Raw genomic sequence first — 20148 nt, forward strand, 5'->3', positions numbered from 1 at the left:
AAGAGCCTGCTGCATGGGCAGGAGCTCTTACTGCCTGGGTGTTCCTAGGGCAGAGCCAGCAAGGATCCTCACAAGGATGAGAAGGCAAATCACTCATGGGCTCCTGGAGGTACCCAAGAACATGCAGATGGGGTAGAAGGATCAAGTCCATCTCTGATCATCCAGGATTTCCCTCAGAAGAGGTGGAGCTAGGCCAGCCCTTGCTAGGAAGGAGATGTGTTTATGGTGTCTTGTTAACACCTCATTAAACCCTGACTGTTGGCTTTGCCAGATGGAGCTGTAAGAACCCCCTCTGTTTCTGCTGGGACGATGGCCTTTTGGCCACCACGTTATTCATTATGATTAACGCTCGGTTTGCATCCTGTTTATATGTGGCTGCATGAGGTGAAGTCCTGCCTGTTGCCCAACAGACACTTCCCAGGCAGGTTCCCCTCTAGTTTCACACCTCATGGTTTCACAGCTGCCTTTTTTTTTTTTTTACTTTTAAAAATCTTTACCATTTCAGTTAGTGTTGCTTCAGTAGTAAGTAAAGGACGAGGCTGGGAAAAATAACTGGCTATTCAAGAAAAAGAAACCCTAAACGTATTCCTCTCTTTATGAAGAGCTTGCCCCACTGCTGCTTCACTTTAATCTACTTTGCAATAATTTAACTCGGGCTATTAGCAACGGTCGCGGCGGATCCTCACTTTGGCGGAGTCGGGTGTCCTCGTCGTGCCACAGAAACTCCCCAGAAGTGCCACCAGAGCTGAGGGACGCGTGGCATGCCGTGCTGCCTGCTCTGCTGGCTTTCCCTCGTCCCAAGAGGCCGGCGGCCAGCACGTCCCCTCCCCGGTGGATAATTAATCTAGTTAGTGAAGTGTTCGCCTCTTCCAGACGTAATGCTGAGGAATGCTCTTCCTAAGAGCTTAATCATCAGTGTCTCCCTTAGTCAAGTTAGGTCATGGCGTTGGTGCAATATTTATGGTGTTACTAGCGGGAACGAGGTGATTAACCCCTAATGACACTCCGCTGTTAATTAACAAACCGGGGAGACCAAGGAGAGGAGATTACGGCCATTGTTTCAGCCTCTGCTGAGTCAGTGCAATGTGCCTTTGGTTTATCTCACTGAACCTACTGGTTTTTTTTCTCCACTTGTTTTTTGAGGGACCCATAGCAGCTGGAAACAGCCAGTGAAGGCACTGCGTGGGTATGACTTTCTTATGCCAGGGAGGGCCTCCTGTCTCCACCCAGGATATTGCTTTGAGTGCAGGAGCAAACACACATGCGGCCACATGGAGAGGTGCTCTAGCTTAAGCACATGTGCTTATGCATGTAGCTGGAAGAGGGTCCCTGCCCCTGGAAAGTACCCAGCACACGGGCTTTGTTTTAACCCCTGAAGCCGAGCTGGCCAGCATTGCTCCAGTCCCAAGCTGCACATTAAATCACCCACTTGGTGGCAGGGGAAGCATGAAGCTTTCAGCTGTCAAGAATTTCCCAAATGCTTTCACTTTTCATTTTGAATATATATCAAGGTTTTTTGTAATGCAACGGTGCTTCTTGGCAGTGCTAGGCTAATGGTTGGACTTGATGATCTTGAAGGTCTTTTCCAACCAAACGGATTCATTCTATGAATCTAATAAGCCCTTCTTTTGTTTGTTCTCTGTTGGTCTTCACCATCTTGATGCCTACTCACCCTTTCCTCTCCCATTCCCTAGTTCACCACTGGTACCTGTAGCGATGCTGCGGTGCACAGCTGTGAGCTGTGTGGGAAGGGCTTTCGCTTGCAGCGGATGCTGAACCGTCACATCAAGTGTCACAGCCAGGTGAAGAGACACTTGTGCACCTTCTGTGGAAAAGGCTTCAACGACACCTTTGATCTGAAAAGACACGTCCGGACCCACACTGGTACGAAGGTGTTCCCCAGGGGATTGTGGATGGCTCTGGGTAGCGGGAGGTGGGAGAAGTGGTGAGATGGGACAAGGATGGAGGGTGAGGTTAACCCAGCAAGACCAATCATGGAAGACCCAGGTAAACAACATCTGCAGAAAATAGCAGGGTTGTGGTGGAGGAAAGGGAAAGACGTGAGCGTGAACAAATAAAAGCCCCAGGACTAGTGAAATCTGATAACTAATAAAATCCATGTGAAGCACTGTAGGTGCACGAGCTGCTATCCAGATCCAGTGTAGACACAGCAATGTGCTGCTATGCCTGGGTCAGCGAGACTGGGATAACCTAGCTGGGAAAACCCACTCCAGACAACTGTCTGCACGTTCTTGCTAGTCCAGCGTGTAGCGGTGAGCCCGGGCAGGCTGTGGATGAGAATGCTTTGCCCTCTAGAGGCAATCAGCAGCAATTTCTTGGTTGTTTTTTTTGTTCGTTTTGTTTGTTCGTGGTTTTTTTTGTTTGTTTGTTTTTTGGTGTTTTTTTTTTAACCTTCCTTGCTGGCTGTCCTGCAGGAGGGGATTATGTACCTTGATTTTGGCATCGTCTGGAGAAACCAGAGTGTGGTTAATACTGTGCCTTCAGCTTCTTTAGGGAAACCAGGCAACACATCTGATGTCTGCTACCCCTGTACACTGCATCCCTGCATGCATCAGGCTACCAGCTCCCTCAGTCCCCTGTTGGAGCTATTTCCCTCTGTATATCCAGCCATCCAGATTAGTTTGGCCACTGGCCTAAACCATCTCTGCTCATTTGTTGTGTGTGTTCACAACATGAGTTGAAAATCAGGAGCAGTCTCTCAACAGTGGCTCCTACTCTGGATTGAGAGGGGGTAAAAAAAAGCTGCCTTTTGCCTGGGCTAGTTCTCTTCTCCCTGCTTGCATCTACACCAGATGCACAGGCATAGCCTAGGATGCTCTGATGTAAACACATGATGGCACTGGAAGAAAGAAAAATCACCCCTTTCCCTTCTCTGATCACTCTTGCTCCCCCAGGCTGGAGGAATTTACTTTCCATGACTGTTGTGCAGCGAGGTCAGTTCCTGACCCCACCCCAAATAGTGACAGTTGTGTTTCTTTGAACAGGATGGGTTGCCTCAAATCCAGCTCACTGGTCACAAAAGTGCTTTTCTTAACCTGGAGCAGAGAGAAGGACACCTTTTTGTTTCTTTCTTTTTCTTAGTGGAAGCAGTGCCTCATACCTATCAACCAACCCCATCCTCAATGAGCATGATGCTTTCTGGCAGGCCAACCTGGCTGTGCTCAGGAGGCTTTGAATTTGCACTGCAGGGCACCTGGAAGATGCAGCCACCACATCTCCCAGTCACATTCCAGCCTTCCAGATTGGTGGTTACCTACAGGACTCACCAACTACTTGAGCTTGCTCTCCAATGTCCCTTTTTTGGCTTAGGCACCATAAACCAGCTTCACCTCTAGAGGTGACACAGGTCTGCTGGTGGGCAGGACTTGTGTCTTAGAAGTAGAACTTATGAAAACAATGCTGCCCATTTTGATGGGGAAACATTGGGCAGAGTCAGTGTTTTGGACTGTTTTGGTTTGTTTGCAAAGCTTTCCTGTGGAAAGGAAAGCTGCTGGCTGTGAGCAGGGAGCTGCTGCTGGGGTATGGCTGAAGTGCAGTCGGTACTTCTGAAAGAAGTGATTTTTCAACCTGCCTTCTCATTCTTTGAAATTCATAAACTAAATCCAAGAGAGTCTCTGTTCCCAAGCTAAGTGTGTTGTGGTAGGTAGAACTCACTATGCACGAGTGGAGCCAATTCTGTGAAACTCTGGTGGGAAGAAGGATCTTTGTACTGGACAGGACTGAAAACCTACTGTCCTGAAAATGTGCATCTTATGGTTAGACTGTCCTCAAATTCCCTAGAAGACAACTGGTGTCACTATTTCTCCTCTCCAGTATAAACGCTCCCATATACTGTATTTGCCTGGTGCTTTGGGTCATGGAGGGGATGAAGGCTGGTTGTAGCAGGGGTACTGGCAGCATTTTGGCATCTGTCTTTTCCAGGCTGAAATATAGCACCTCTGAAGGCAGTGGCCTTCTTTATTTCAAAGTGGATTGCTGTTCAGGAAAGCTGAGCTATATTTGAATGTTAAAAAGAAGACAAATGGGCTGGAGGTGGAAGTGTGGGTTTTATTTTGTATCTACAGATCCTCATCTACATGTGCTTTAAGGAATTTTGGTGTTGCAGTGGAAATTGCCATGCAGTGTTTGTAGTAATGAGATAGTGCAACAGTAGGGTAGTGTCAGAGAACGTGAAAGCCAAATGTCCCAGTTCAGCTTAATGGCATAAGCAGACTTCAATATTGAAAAGTAACAAATGTGTGCAGTAAAGCAAAATTTAAAATGATCCTTAAGCATTGAAGAGGTTTCCACAGCCCCAGTAATGGGCCGTGCCATCCCAGCATGACTCCTTGTATTCATGCCTGAGGAGCACTGCAGGCATCAGGAACCAAGGATGGTGAAGGTTAAACTGCCTTCAGATGAGCATGAAATAGCACCCAAAATGCTGTTTGTAGAAGATACATTTTTTGTGTGGGAATTCTAATTAAGATTTGGAGTTTCTCTCCAAGGAGTCTCACAGCAGTAGGTGTTAGGAAAATTCAGGATTGATAGTTTAAGCCAGTGCACTAGGATAATCTCCTTTGGCAAGACTTGTAAAAATGCAATCGAGATGCTGCCTATTGGAACTTCTAAGCAGTTTGTATTTCTGATAGAAAGAGCAGTGATTGAAGGGTGAGCTTAAAACAGTGTGATTACAAAGTTACAACTGTCTAGGACGCGTGTGCTTTGCCCTTTTTTGCCTGGCTATTATTCACCATAGCTCTGATCTTCCACACTCCTGTTTCACCTTTCATCAGGAAAAGCCAGATCTTTAGGTAACTCCAGCTTCAAGGCTGACCTTTGCTTTTAAACTTACTGAGCTAGTCTAGGAAACAAAACCACAACTGGTTTAGGCTTTTTCAAGTGTTGATAAACCCTCAGCTATTTGTCATTCAAGTACTAGGGGGTGGCTGTTAAATTGGTGTTGATTGGTGGTAAAATGGATACTCTTTACTGCTCATTATTTTTAGAATGTTAGCTGTCTGTACTGAACAGAACTGCTCAGGCATTCAAATCACAAGTCAGCCCCTTCCCCCTCCTCTGGAGGCACACATACCAATTTATTTCATCTTCCTACACTTCTGGAAACTGAGCTTGTAGTCTCAATAATCAAATCTATATTCTATAAAAAGGCTCCTGCTCATTTGCAGTACTGCAATGGCTGTATGTTCAATACACCACTCCCTGACGCCTTTCACTCACTGAAAGAGAAGAATTAACATTCTACCGAGATACAAGCTTTCATTCATTATAAAAGAAGAGATGAGAGGTTAGCTGAAACTGGTTAAGTTTTACCTAATCACAGGACTCCAGAAAGTTGAGGCTCTGAAGGAGTCAGTTTTTCCAGGGCTGGGAACACATTCTTCTTCAGCACCAAAGCACTGATGGGCCCCCCATCGCCCTTGACGTCTTCTTGAAGCATTACTAGGTTGTCTGTTCCTAAATGTATCAACCCATTTCTGAAAATGTTAACCTGAATGGAAGGTATTTTATCTAGACAGATAGTTCCTCAGGCTAGTAGCTCCCTGCTGCTAGGTATCAACAGCTGATACTAGCTGGCTCTTTAGTCAGCTGTACTAAATGCAAACCAGAAGGGTAAATGGCTGGCTTTAACCTTGCAGGAATTCGTCCTTACAAATGCGAGGTTTGCAACAAAGCCTTCACCCAGCGTTGTTCCCTGGAGTCCCACCTGAAGAAGATTCACGGCGTGCAGCAGCAATACGCCTACAAACAGAGGCGAGACAAACTTTACGTCTGCGAAGACTGCGGCTACACGGGCCCCACGCAGGAGGACCTGTACCTGCACGTCAGCAACGTGCACCCGGGAAGCGCCTTCCTGAAAAAAACCTCCAAAAAACTTGCAGCGGTTTTGCAAAACAAACTGAGCCCTGTCCTGCAGAGGAACTCCAAAGATGATGAGGACGACAAAGATGAGTAACACAGTGGATTACAGTGGTCTAAAGGAATGAAGTTTACATGTAGGACTATATGTATATTATTATTATTATTTTTTTTAAAAACAGTTTTGAAAGAAATTCCTGAAATGAAAGGGATGGTTTTTTTGTCAACGGGACTCTCTTGATGTTGGTAGAACCTCAACTTGAAAGAAATATTCCCATATATGATGCAAACATCAGACTTTTTTATCTGGCCAGAAAAAATTGGAAAACTTGGGAGGAGGCTCTCACCTCTTGGATGGAGTATTTACTGAACTGACATTCAGGCAACCTGTTTTCCCTTTCAGCTCTACCACACATCCAGGTGGCCACTGACAAATAGTGTGCTTGGTAAAGAGAACGACCATTACCTCCCATACAAATTCCTTTGGAGAGGTTTGGGTGAAAAGTGCTGTGTAAGAGCAGCTACTAGTACATTGTTCTATGCAAAATGAATCAAAATGATCTTAAGAACAGGAGTGCGCTGTGTTGGTAAAGAAAAAAATGCACAAATAACCTGCCCTCTGTGCAGGAAACTTAAATTATGGAAGCGTGATCCAAGGTGAGCTGAAACTTTTTTTACAGGCTGCGGAACTTTTTATTCCCAAACTTTCTCTACCAGCAAATTGCCTTATTTAGGGCAGACTTCTGGTCACGTTTTAGGTACGTCAAGCTGTGAACGCGTTTTACCATGTTTAGATTTCAGTGTAAACTTAACTCTGATGTTCCCAGACTTGTTACGCTCACTTTGGGGATTATTACCACATCCTTTTACAATACATCAGTATCACCCCAGAAACCCAAAGGAATGACTTGAAGACGTGTGTTTTTCTGTCATGACGAAATGCAATTTTTAATGTATTTTATGGTGTGTATGTGTGTGTGTGTGTGTTCATTTAGGGATTTTTTTTTTTCTTCTTGATGATCTGTTCACTAATACAACAGAGCAGTGCAACGCAGTTAAGAGGGAGACTTGGCCTGTCCCTGACTCGTAAGATCAGGCATAAATGTGGTCCCTTGTCTGTAACTGCTATCAGTTTAGAAGGCTCTTCATGAGACTTATGCTACAAGGGAAGGAGGTGGTGATAATGATGAGGGACTGGTATGATGTCTCTGTGCATTTAGAACTTGCCTTATACTCCTGCCCCAGCTCCTGTTGATCCAGGACAACCAAGAGGGTAGCCTATTTGGAATATTGAGTGCGACTTTAGGGATTTAAAAAAAACAGGGAGAGGGATGCCCATATAACTCATGTTGCTGAAACCACCTGACACTTATAAGACTCTTCAGAAGCTGCTGCAGCCCTTACTGGGCACCTGAATGACTGTAGTAGGAGGAACAGGGAGGGGTGTTAACTCCCTCTGCAACCACAAGGTTCTCCTCTGGTCCAAGTGCATGTTATTCCTCTGTCTCTTAACTTAATGGACACAGCCACTAAACAGGTTTTGCTTCAATTTAAATGCATAACAATTAATGGATTTCACTTGTAAATTCCAAAAAATAATTTCATATTCAAAATAAAGCCATACATTCGGGGAGGATACACTGTATTCTATATACATTGAAACAACAGCTGAAAAGTAACCCACCTAAAAGACATGGTCATAGCCAGGACCTTCATAGTAATTTCTACTAAAATGATAAGATTCTGAGTGTCTCTGCAAGAATAAATAAAAAAAAATAATCTCAATTTACTTCAGTTTTGTACAGGCATTTGTTTGGGTTTTTGTGGGGAAAAGCTTCTAGGGGGTCTAAAAGCATTTCTAAATATATTAATGCTTTATTCAGCACAACTGTTGGTGCTTGGGACCTTGAAAATGAGGATAATAAAATGATGCTACTGTGTAAAGAACAAACATGTCATCCTGTGTAATAGGAAAATTGACAGAATAAATGGGAAGTTCACAGAAAAAACCCCATAAGATTAATTAGAAGATTGTTCTTTACTTTGCAGAAAGAGCTAAAGCTTATGAACTTATCTCCAGTGCTTCTGAGATCATGGCACTGTAACTGAGTAATATAAATGGAAGGTTGCTTACCCCAAGTGAAGCTTATGTGCTTGCAAATACATTGGCAAAATCCCCTAAGAAATGTGTTAACAGCTGGTTGAGCCAATTGTGCTGGTGATACTCCCCTGTAGCCCACTAAGTCAGGCCTGTCATGAAATACTGTTGGGTTCAGCTCCTAGGTGGGACCATTCAGCAAAGTCCATCTGAGCAACGTGACTAGTGTTCACCTAACTGCAAAGGATTCATGTTTGCAGATCTGCTGAAGCCACAGCCCTTACACTGAAGCAGGGGAGGTGCAGCTGAAACCCTCTCTGTCTAGCTGGAGAGACATTTTACATGTATGTGTGCTTGTCTGTGCACGTGTTGGTGAGTTTTTTCCCTCCAGTAGCACACATTACTTTTGATCTCCTTCCCGACATCACTGCTAAAGCATGTCCCTGCTGAAAGAACTAGAGACACATTAAGGTGGTCCATCTGTGTCACTGCAGTATAAAAAAAGCATTCACAGGAGCAGAGAAAAGCAGCAGGTAACAGTAAACAGAAGAAAAAACACTGGAATGGAGAGAAAAGCTCTGACAAGCTGGATGCTACAGCTGGAGTAACTGCCTTTGATTGGCTGGTTATTCTGCAGAGGACAGATACACCCTGTAGCAGATGCCCTGGGCATGTCAATTGAACAGTCTGGCAAGTTAATTTAAACTGGTCACAAAGCAGGTTTGACTTTGCATTACACTTGTAACAGCCATCTGCCAGTTCTGTTTCAGAAGACAACTTGCACTACCTTGTGCCTCCACACAAACATTCCAGAGCTGACATAGGGATGCCAGAGGCAGCCAGACTTTCAGAAGTGTCAAACATCAGTAACTTCCATTACTACCATCTTTGAAGGCTGCCTGCCTTCTCCTGGCTCTCTGGTGGTAAGCTTACAAACTGACATTGCCAGAGAAGCTGGTAGCCTTCCTCAGACAACAGGCTTTTGTTAAACAAATGAACACAGGTGAACCCAACAGGTGCCTGCACTGCCCAGGCTCCAGACTTGTCCTTATTTACTAGAAGGCAGGATAAGGCTGAAATCTCACATGGTTCAGATACATCTGATGGCCGTATGATGCACTAATGAAGGCAATCCCACCCAAACATTGCCCAACTGTTCCACACTCTCGATTTACCCAGTCCCAATCAACAGTATGTGTTATCACATTCTGCTTCTGCCCAGGCCATCTTACCTCTTGCTTATGCTCATCCTCTTTGCAGCCACAGAGCTGTCGTTTCACAGAAAGTTGACTGTGTTCAGTGGCACTGAACCACCCACTTGCTATAATTCTGTGATGTGGGAAGGTACTTGTAAAACAGGTAGAACGTCTCAGTGCTCATGCAGCATGGTCATGGTTAGTCATCTCTGAACCCAGTTTCTCAGTTTCCATGATTTGTCATTTTAGATAGAAATCCAATTAAGCACAGAGTTATCATACCATCACTAGACCAGGTTTGAATAAACAAGTATCACTATAACTAAAGTTTCATGGCACAGTTTTCCACAGTAGTACTCTGGAGGAAGAGAAGATTAAGCACTGCAGAGGTTTAAGTTTCTTCAGCAGCAAGCCTGCCTAAGTGTTTATTTTAGGTATGGTTCTGGCTGATTTCCTTGAAGCTTATGGACTGGTTGTATTTTTATTCATAATCTGCAGTGGTATTATGAAAACAAAGAGAATGAGGAAAAAAGCTTTCCAGGTGTGCAACAAAAAACAGTAGCATCTCACATCATCAAGGCTTATTCTGTGTCTATAGACTTGATTAATGAAACAAGCTTCAAAAGTAACTTCTGTTTTAGAACATTTATACAGAAACTTATTTGAACACCCCTCTCTTAAAAAAAAGCCCAAACAAACCAACAGGCAGCAGTTCTTCATTCCTCAGAAGGCCTGGCTTCAAAGTCATACGTCTGCCTTCATGAAGAAACTTACTCACACTAGCAAATGGTATAACTTGGCACTGGAGATCATTCCACATGGGCAGGCTCCTTGTCTGCTCAGATAGCGAAGCCAGCAGAGCTCATGACCGTTGTAGACTTGGCCTGCACAGAGCCTCACAACCTAAGGTACAAAGCCAGTTTATACTTCCACAGTTTTTCCACATGGGCCACGCAGCCTGTTAAGAGACCTGCAGGAGGAGCCACTAGAAGTAGCAAAAGTTCCTAAGTGTCAGTTACAATCCTGCTCCTCTTCTAAGCCACTTCTGTGTTAATGATGATTTTGCCTTTGTATTTTAAATAAGCTGCTTGTGAGAACTTTGGTTATAATTCTCAGCACAGTTTTTGCAGTTGTTGCTGTAAGAAAAACCACAAATAGTAACAAGGCTGTTAATAGATACCTTTGAGATGAGCAAGAACTAAGCTGACTGAAACCCAGTGTACTACGTTAATTTGTTTATCATTTGCATTTCTCTCGGCTCAGACAACACAGATGTTGTTTTGCTTTAGTTCATCAACTTAATTTTCAAAGCCTCAGTTCTGTAACAGTCTTTCTCTCAAAAATAAAAAGGGAGGGTGATTTGATGTAACAGTCTTACTTGATTATCAACCTTAGATTGTATAAACAGTGTGGGAAAACCCAGATTAAGTCAGCTCTGTCCTGCCAGATCCACTTAAGTCATCTACAGTGTAAGCAAATACACATTGCCCATTCCAATTGTTGTTTTTTGGTTTTTTTTTTAGGGGGGGAGAAAACAGGTTATTAAGAATTTAGTCAAAGTGACTCAAAGATGAGTATGTAATCCAACAGGAAGAATTTTGCTTTGGCTTCGTGCTCAGACCGCTTGCCTCTGCATAGCTTAGTCAGTGTCAGTTTTTGTCCTTGTACTCTTCAAGGCGCAAAAGCCACTTCTTCCAGTAGTGCAAGCACAGATCAGGATCCATGAAATGCGGATGCGCGGGGGAGCCGTTCTTATAGGCAATCACAATGAGTCCACAGCTAACCTACAGTTAAAAACAAGAAGCTGTCAGAAATTTCATGCTAATATGCAACCTCAATCATCCTGAATGCTAAGCCTCACTGCAAAACATCACTCTTAACATACAAGTACCTTAAATAAGAAACAGAGAACAAAAGCAGTAATTTACCATAAAACACTTGAAGATGAACATTCAAATGCTAAGAGTTCAAAGTTCTGACTGGCTTCGGTGAAAAACAGTGGACTCAAACTGTGAGTATCAGTGATAAGGTCTACTTAAACCTTGCAGATGTCTCTAACATTCCCAGTGACTGATGAGGTTTTGCCTGAGGTCATATAACCAGACTGATGTCATTCTCCAGCATCAGTCTGAATGGAAACGCTTACTTTGGTGTGTTCCAACATCTTTCATAGTTAATGAACAGTTTTACTCCAAACACCACAAAGCTACTGGGACGAAGATGAAGTGGCAGTGGACAGAAGGCTAACAGCAGAATTCTAGAATTACTGTCTGTATTTCACTCTGTAAGTACCCTGTCTGTTAAATGCTTGTGTTTACTCATCTGTAATATTCTAGACAGTCCTCTGAAGAACCTATGAATTGCTCTGCTCTCCTTGGCTTTATATTTTCCCCTTTCAATGCTTTGTACTGAAATAACAATCCTTCAGGCCAAGCAGGCCTGGCTAAAATTGCATTAGGAGTCACAGAGTGGTCGAGGTTGGAAGGGATCTTGAAAGATCATCTAGGCCAACCCCCCTGCTAGAGCAGGATCACCTGCAGTAGATCACACAGGAACACATCCAGATGGGTTTTGAATGTCTCCAGAGAAGGAAACTTCACCTCCTCTCTGGGCAGCCTGTTCCAGTGCTCTGTTACCCTCATAGGAAAGAAGTTTTTCCTTAAGTTTAGCTTGAACCTCCTGTGCTCCAGCCTGTGCCCGTTGTCCCTTGTCCTGTCATTGGATGCTGCTGAAAAGAGACTGGACCCATCCTCCTGACACGTTTCCTTCACATATATACAAGCATTTATGAGATCCCCCCTCAGTCTCCTCCAGGCTGAACAGCCCCAACTCTGTCAGCCTTTGATCACAGGGCAGATGCTCCATTGCCCTAATCATCTTTGTGGCTTTGTGCTGGACTCTTTCCAGTAGTTCCCTACCCTTTATGAACTGCAGAGCCCAGAGTTGGACACAGTATTCCAGTGAGGCCACACCATGGCAGAGCAGAGCAGGAAGATAACCTCCCTTGACCTCCTGGCTACATTCTTCTTAAGGCACCCCAGGATGCCATTGGCCTCCTCGGCCACAAGGGCACATTGTTGGCTCATGAGCAGCCTGTTGCCCACCAGGACACTGAGGTCCTTTTCCCCAGAGCTGCTCTCCAGCAGCTCAGCCCCCAACTTATACTGACACATGGGGTTGTTCTTCCCCAGATACAGTACTTTCCATTTGCCCTTGTTCAATTCCATTATGTGTCTCCCTGCCCAATTCTGCAACCTGTGGAAGAAACGCTGGATGTCACCACAGTCCTCTGGTGTGTCCAGCCCCCCTCCCAGTTTTATGTATTTGCTAATGGTACACCCCATCCCTTCATCTTTAAAAACATTATTGCACTGTCTTCTCACTGACTGACAGCACACTGTTTTTCTCTGAGGTAACACAGTACAGTTCCGAAGAACTCTAAATCATGTAGTCGCTCATTTACTAGTGGGATATAGCAACACATGATGCAAGCAAGGCCCTCCCACACCTTTTCCCTGTTTGCAGGCTTTACTTCCTCTCTTCTCCCTTCCTACTCTTGACACAAGTAAAAAACACACAGAACAAAGCACTGGGGGTTGCCCAGATGCCAAGTTAGTTCATCTGACCTCCTAAAACATTGAGGAGTTTCTTTAAAACCAGTGAAAATATACTGCTGACAGGCAAAGGCAGCAGGATTTAGCAAGACCAGTGGGGTTATTTCATAGTAGATCAGATTAACCTGATCTAAGACTGGGCCACTTTGTTACAAACAATTCCATGATGGACAGCAAGTGCTAAAGAAAGGAGAAATGAAAATAGTGTAGATGCTGCTGCTTGTCTTGGCAAGCAGCAGGCCTGCTGACCTGGAAGTCATAATTGGCATCATGATTTATGGCTCCAATATATGCTGCAACCTGTAATGGGTTGTCAAAAGTATTCTTCAGAAATGGCTTTGATTTCTCTGAAGTTTTCCAGTCAATCACACACAATTGGCCCCTGCATAAGAGAACAGACAGGACAATGTTCTAAACTCAAATGTAGTCAAAAGTAAGAAAAATATGGGATTAGAGAGCAAAGAAAGGTGTATTACTCTCAGCTTGTTTCAACCAGATGTCACATTGCTCATCATTATGTATAACCAAGTCTCTTCCACACTGGTAGTTCAGATCTCAGAAATCAAGATTTACCAATATCTGCTGCAGCTCCTGGCAACTGCTGAGGAACACTGAAGTCTGCTCAGCTCACATCCTGCTTCAGTAAGGAATTCTCAACACAGAAGAACAGCACTCCTATCTTTGGATTCACACTGGGCAGTTCACCCATTTCACCCCTTTTACAAGATCTGTCTGGCTTCACCCTGACAGCTCATCACCACTCCTGCTCCAGCACGGACCACAGCCTCCCACACACCACGGAGCACCACGCGACACGGGCATTGTCAGGTTTCTTAGAGAACCAGTACCTCACCGATACTTAGCCACGCAGTCTACCAGGCCCAGGTACTGCAGACTCTCATGCTGAACAGCACTTTCCAGAACTTTCACCTCGCTGACATCTTTCAAGACATGTTCCACACTTGATAAGTAGCCGGAAACAGCAGCAACATCTCTCTGCTCCTTACTTGCTGTCTCTTCAGACAGGAATATAGATTCCAAGGCTGCATGAAAGAGCTCTCCTTGGAGGAAAAGATCTAAGAAAAATGTTAAAACCCCCATATTTCAGACATTACTCATAATACCCAAGGGATTTGTATTACAGATATTATACAAAATAGCTCCTAAACCACTTCTGATTTGTGTCCTGAAAGCTTGAGGATGTGGGTAGCAGAAGAGAATGAGACAGAAAAATAAATTGTCAACAGTGAAATTAGTATCTCTTATATTAATTAGTACTTTTTTTTTGTTTCACTAATTATTCAGAAACAAAATATAGTTTTTAATGTATTGTTTCTTTAAAGGAATTTGTGAATTTCTATGAATAAAAAATATTATTCTGGGCTGCTTTTGCTGCATTTGCTTCTTCTGCTCTATTGGTTCACTTGCGTGGAGCTAATCTCCTCCTGAAATGGGCAGGTATAGTTCTAGGAGTATGGGCTTGTCTCATAAATAATTCCCAGAAAGATAAATTTTAAATAGCTATGTAAAGTTTCTTATGTCATATTATTCAATGAAGTGCTTAGGAACTCAAAAAGCATAAACAAAGGATATTCAGTTTTAAAAATAATAAAATTTAAAAATAACAATTAATGTAAGGACCACTTGGGTGTTTACCAACCTTGCTACAAGAGGCCAACTACTAACCCCCAGGTCCTTGCAGATCCCCTTCAGTCCTACAGCTTGGGGAAGTCACCTTCTAGGTCTTACAAAATTAAAACCTCTACATGCATGGCAATTTCATAGAATAAGCTGTATATACTGAATAAGCTAAATAGTTACTGAAGAACTTCAACATAAACAGCAAGACACCCAGTTTTTTTAACCACTCAACATGATACACTGCAAAGTATCTATATGTAAATAGATACTAGCAAATAGGGAAATAAAGGAGAGGCAGATCAGGTAGAGCACAGAATGTCTACAGTGTCATTTTTGTTTCCTACTTGTCTCTGAATCCAATTTAGTGATCCTAGAAAAAAGACCAGAGCTTAAATTAATTTATAATAGGTCCACTCATAATAGGCTCTTGCCACTTGATATGGAAAAAATGGATTTCCAAAACACTTGGCTTGTAGGGCCAGGTACTGCAGCTATGCTAGCACATCCCAGCCAGCTCTCCAGACCACTGCTTTTACTTCGCAGTCACACTGTGGTTAGACTTACTTTTAGTATACTCTGCAAAACCATCTTTTCCAAGTTCCAGTATCATTTTCTGCTTCCATCTTTCTAGATAAAAAGCTTGCTGTGGAGAAATAGTCTGTTGAAGAATACGGGTAACACTGGGCATTTTCGTTTTTTGTAAAGAGATTTTCATGGGGAAGGCTGAATCACTGCTGAGAAGGGGGATTCTCTTGTTGGGGTTTATTAAAGGAACCCAGTTCTTGGGAGTTTCTGTTTCAGCTTTCACAGGATGTCTGTGTTTATCTGGTGGCCCATATAGCAAATTGTCTTCTTCAAATATTGTCTCTGGTGTTTGGGCACTGGTTTTGTAAGATGTAACAGAGTACACCAAGTTCTTGTATTTTTCTTGGTCAATTTGTTCATAACTGTTTACTTTTTTCTTCTTACTGTAAAGACAAGTGGAGGTAGCCAGACACAAATATGGCAATTGCTTTTGGCAAAAAGGTACTTGAAGAAGCAGTTTCCCAGGTTTTCTGGAGAGCAGCTGTAGAAATTTCATTCTGACAAGAAGTGTTTGTGAGTAGTTAAGAGTTTTCTTTCTTCTGCTAGGAACAGTCTGTAGCTTACCATATTTTCCTCCTGTGGAAAAATAAATTTGTCATTTCCAGTCATAAAACTCTACTATCAGCCTATTTTTGCCCTTTGCCAAAGAACTGCTGTGGTCATAAAGTGCCTTTGTACACCTTATGCCACCAACATTCCTTTAGATACATAATACAGTAAGAGAAAGAACCAATAAGCAATGAAAAGAAGAAATGTTGCTGAAAAGTACCCGTGCTGGTCCACAAAATCAGAAACACAGCAAACACATAAAGATGTACCAAGTAGCAACCGCTGCAGCAGGGGATGCACTTATAGCAAGTGTCAGAAGAACCTTCATGAATGTAGACACAAAAACCTCACCTGCAACTCACCTCCCCCAAAAGAGGGAAGGGGAGGATGAGGGAAAAGTAAAAAAGGTTACACAGAAGAGAATGGAGCAAATCCACTGTTGTGAGGTATTAAAAACATGTAAGTTTCTAGTGGATGCCCAACTCAAAGGGAATTGTGGGGACAAAGTACCTTTTGGAGAATAAAAACTGTTTTTTCTTTTGTATAACTAGGAGAAAGGAGACAGCAGCAGAGTGTGGGTTGTGAATTAGGGAGATCCAAGAGTAGGAAAGTCAGAGAAACCAGATGCAAAGCAAGTATCTTCAGATTCAAATAAATCTTTCAAAGAAGAGTAAAATATATATATAAAAGCATTTTTCTGAACTGAGTTTGAAACAGAGTTGTGATCTAAGACACTTAGGAAGTTTAAAGGCAAAAAACAGTGTCCTAGAATTATTGCTCACAGCACAGCTTTCAAAACTACACTGTAACTGCAGCATCCTAGGAAAGTTTATGCACCTGGGTAAAATGTAAACACTTGAATAGAGGCTTTTAAACCAACAATAGATACTTCAGAATTGAGGCCCTATTCTGCTGAAAGTTATCGGCTTATCATTACAAAGCTCCCTTCCACCCACTGCAAAGAAAGAACACAGGCAATGCCCACTGCCAACCAACATCAGCATTTTGTTCCTGACAATATGTTACCCTGTTCTTTCCCCACACTTCTTACATAACAATTCATACACTGCCCAAGCCTTAGGCACCACAGAAAACAAAAACATAGTAGGAGGCGTTAGTTTGTATGGGCTCCTGCAGAGCTGCGGTGACACCAGTGTGTGGCTGCAGCAATGTCACAGCAGTTTGCAAAAATGGGGCTGTGTCAGCTGCAGCACACGGGATCAAGGCATCTTGCAACAAGAGGCTGAGACCCTGGACTCTGGTTCCATAAATATTATTCTTCATACAAAAGGACAAAACCCTCCAGCGGTAGACATTAATCAGGAGTAGGCAGATAGAAATAACCACTGTTCTGTAAGCTGATGGCATGTAACCTGATACAAAATAAACCCCTCAAAAGTAAATCTGAACGAGGAAAACACAACTAGGTTGGATCAGAACTGTGTGTCATGTAGCAGTGGCATTTCTGACCCAGTACCAGGTGCCCTACAGCCTGATTTGCCATACTGTTGTTACCTATAACTGCACAGCATATAAATCAAAATAGTGAATGATTTAAAAACTGCTTCATGGTGATTCATGGAGGAAAATAATGAAACTACCAACTAGTAATTCTGCTACTGACTTTTTACAGTCTGATCACATATAAACAAGCTACCTTACAAGGGAAACCTTCCCGTTTAAGATACTTTGAATGTGTCACTTCCCTATTTTAATCATTACATTATACTTAATATCGAATCAAGTCTAAATTTGCTTTCTCCTAGCCAGCAGAACTGGCCTAGGTGGAGTCACAATTGTTTTCTCCTTTTTCAGCCTTCACCAACAAGAATGGACATGACTCCCACTCTGAGTATTCTATGACCTTCAGATTCCTGTCAGAACTACTCTCCTGCCTGCACATGAGAAAAGTGCAGTCAGGTAAATTACAAAAGGACAAACCAGACAATAAAACCATTTTATTGCCACAAAGGTATCCAAGTTTTGTATAAAAATAGAACAACTTGCTTTAGACAGGGTATACAGCAGCAAGAAATTGGACTATGTTCTGTAACTTCAGTTCTACTCTGCTTCATTTCTTGGACATGTGAAGTTTTGCAAATCTCGGTGAAACATAACGACATTTAAAGTTATTTCTCATTTCCTCTACAAGATCAAAAAGTTGTTTCTACAGCTTGCTAGAAATTTTTAACAGCATAAAGATGTACTTTTAATGAAGTATACATATTTCAGTTTTTCAATTCTCCTTTCAATTCTCCTGGGTTTTCAGGAAGTGAATATTGAGTCTTCACTATTACTACCAATTGTTCTAATACATTTATTTTTAATAAGTTCTCCACTTTTTGTTATTTGACTACCAAAAAGCACATCTGCAAAGCTGCTATGGCAGCATTTATAGCAACTCATTCTTCTCAGAAGAGAATAATACTTTAAAATAGATTTTTCAGTGTTGGAATGGGATTGGATACCTGGCACAATCTGCCCCTTCCAGAAAAAGAAATAATGAACTATGTAAGCACACTACAACAGATGTCAGTTTGCTGCAGGAGGTAACAAAAAAATCCCAACCCAGTAAAAGCAGCAAAGGGATACATAACAATTAGATCGTAGTACCATAAGCAAATTGTGTAACTTTATTTTTCCATTAAAAAGAAAAATTAATCTCTCCTCTCTTGGGGTTACATCTAGAGCTGCTGAAGCTGCCTTTTAAAATAATACAAAATTACCCTTATTCCAGTTTAATAGTATCCAAGCATGCAGTTTCTCAGGCTGTTGTTCAATAACCATTAATATGCTTACCCAAATGTATAACGGGAGCAAAACAAATACGGGGCCAATGACTGAATATTTGTCACATTAGCCAAGGCACAAAAAAAAAAGGTTCATTCTGGCTTTGTGTCAGCTACAGGAAGCAAGATGATACCTGATTCAGCATAAAGTTCACTTGTAGTAATCTGCCCTTTCAATATTTTTTTAAGGCATAAATTTATGCCAGATCCATGCTTTGAATCATAGGGCTACTAAAACATGCACTGTTACAAGTCCTAGAGCCAATTTATAGCAACACTGATGCAGTGTTCCAGTAATGTCCAGTATAAATTTTAAATTAACACCCTATATTTTTCTGGAGTAATATCTGTGGAAATGCTTGCACACTCTCTGAACTGAACCACCAGGAAAGGAAGTTATAGTCAGCTGCTGTGCTGCTCTGCAAAAGGAAAGAGGTTCTAAAGAAAAAAAGAATGCTTGTATCCAGCAGAATAAAGAATAATTTGTTTTTCAATTAATCACAGTGGCATTTCTGTGCAAAAAACTTATATTTACAAGAAGTGCACAGATTTGGAGTGGTCTGTACCTACTCTCATACATAGAGAACAGAATTTAATTGCTGTTTCTCAGGGGAAGTATGTCCCTTCTCTTTGAAACAGTTTCTGTTCACAGAATGGTAGAACTTTGTCAAGTATTTTATCATGAGCCACAATGAAGAACTGGATGCAATAAAATAACCTGGGAAAAAAAACCAAACAGGACTTCTCTTAAGTTCCTCAAGGTGGTTGACTCTGCAACTTCAACAACTGCACTAACACAACTAAGGAAGTTTTCCCAGGATAGGAATGAGTGGCCTAAGTGAAAGAAACCAAAAGGTTTCCTTAAGAAACTGTTCACATACATAAAAACCTTCCTCCAACTACGGTTTCAGACAATAATCAGCATAGCTTTTTCTCCACCGTCCCCTATCAAGCAAACAAAACACTAGTCTACTTCACAGACAATAAGAGTACTACTAAGCATAGTTACAGATCTGCTGCCCCGTGTCCCTAATTTGAGGACAGCAAACCTGCTGATGCAGGTTAAGTTAATATCACAGTTAAGGTTAAGTGAAGTTAAGGTTGTGAAGGTTAAGTTAACATCACAGGCTTTTATCCAGGAAAAAGTATTACTAGTTGATGTAGAAAGGTAAAAGTAACCTGTGTTCTTGATTATGAACATGACAATTCCCTGCCCTCAATCTCTCTTCCCTGGTTCTTTGCAGTCTGTAAGCTAAATAATTGAACCTATCCAGCTTAAATACACACTTTCCTCTTTTGGGAAGTTAGGAACATGGAGAGAAAAAGGAGATAACAGTAACAATAATAATAATAACAACAACAACAATAATAATAATATAAGGTAGCAATCCAGTTTAAAGCACAAGACTACAGAGCTATACTGGATGAAAGAGACACGAGCTCCAACAGTGGGAAGGGAGTAAGTGGGAAATAGGGCTGTAAAACAAAGCTGGCGTTTTTAGCAAGGCGATCTATGAAAAGAGCTGGCCTAACCCCTGAGACCAGCAAGTGCTCTCCGGCAGACAGACAGACAGACAAACTTCCTGCACGCCTGACCCGATGCCTGACAACCCCGAATAGCCCAGCACAGCCTGCTCTTGTGCAGGACTCCCCTCTCCCTGCCTCAGGGATAAGTCATTCTGTTCAAAAAGACCACTCAGCCACAGACCCGAGGGCAGGGGCGGGCACACCTTCGCCAGGCCCGTTGGGGTGCTGGGGCAGGCCAGGGGGGGCAGGGAGCTGCAGGCCCGGGGGGC

General features: G+C 42.6%; 2 protein-coding genes across 2 annotated transcripts; one reads left to right on the forward strand and one right to left on the reverse strand.

The window, feature by feature from the left end:
- The first annotated feature begins 940 nt into the window (after nt 1–940).
- On the forward strand, nt 941–5977 carry OVOL2 (ovo-like zinc finger 2). The gene is made up of 3 exons (XM_010005007.1): nt 941–949; nt 1695–1884; nt 5661–5977. The coding sequence occupies exons 1-3, from the start codon at nt 941–943 to the stop codon at nt 5975–5977; spliced, it is 516 nt and encodes a 171-aa protein (XP_010003309.1).
- Nucleotides 5978–10768: 4791 nt separating this feature from the next.
- MGME1 (mitochondrial genome maintenance exonuclease 1) lies at nt 10769–15510 on the reverse strand. Its single transcript, XM_010004988.1, has 4 exons — nt 14994–15510; nt 13642–13864; nt 13038–13170; nt 10769–10958 (listed from the first exon to the last, which is right to left on the reverse strand). Exons 1-4 carry the CDS (start codon nt 15508–15510, stop codon nt 10824–10826), a joined length of 1008 nt encoding a protein of 335 aa, XP_010003290.1. The 3' UTR covers nt 10769–10823.
- Nucleotides 15511–20148: the final 4638 nt, after the last annotated feature.

The sequence above is a fragment of the Chaetura pelagica genome, unplaced genomic scaffold (assembly GCF_000747805.2).
Source record: "Chaetura pelagica isolate M959 unplaced genomic scaffold, ChaPel_1.0 scaffold8, whole genome shotgun sequence".
Taxonomy (NCBI): Eukaryota; Metazoa; Chordata; class Aves; order Apodiformes; family Apodidae; genus Chaetura; species Chaetura pelagica.

What these genes read in the sequence shown, in the direction of transcription:
- OVOL2 (XM_010005007.1), top strand. An exon ending in ACACGTCCGGACCCACACTG is followed by an intron (nt 1,885 to 5,660) that starts GTACGAAGGTGT and finishes TTAACCTTGCAG; the next exon opens with GAATTCGTCCTTACAAATGC.
- MGME1 (XM_010004988.1), bottom strand. Translation starts at nt 15,510, where the DNA reads ATGAAATTTCTACAGCTGCTCTCCAGAAAACCTGGGAAACTGCTTCTT. An exon ending in GACTGCGTGGCTAAGTATCG is followed by an intron (nt 13,171 to 13,641) that starts GTGAGGTACTGG and finishes TCTCTTATGCAG; the next exon opens with GGGCCAATTGTGTGTGATTG. An exon ending in ATGCCAATTATGACTTCCAG is followed by an intron (nt 10,959 to 13,037) that starts GTCAGCAGGCCT and finishes TTTTAACTGTAG; the next exon opens with GTTAGCTGTGGACTCATTGT.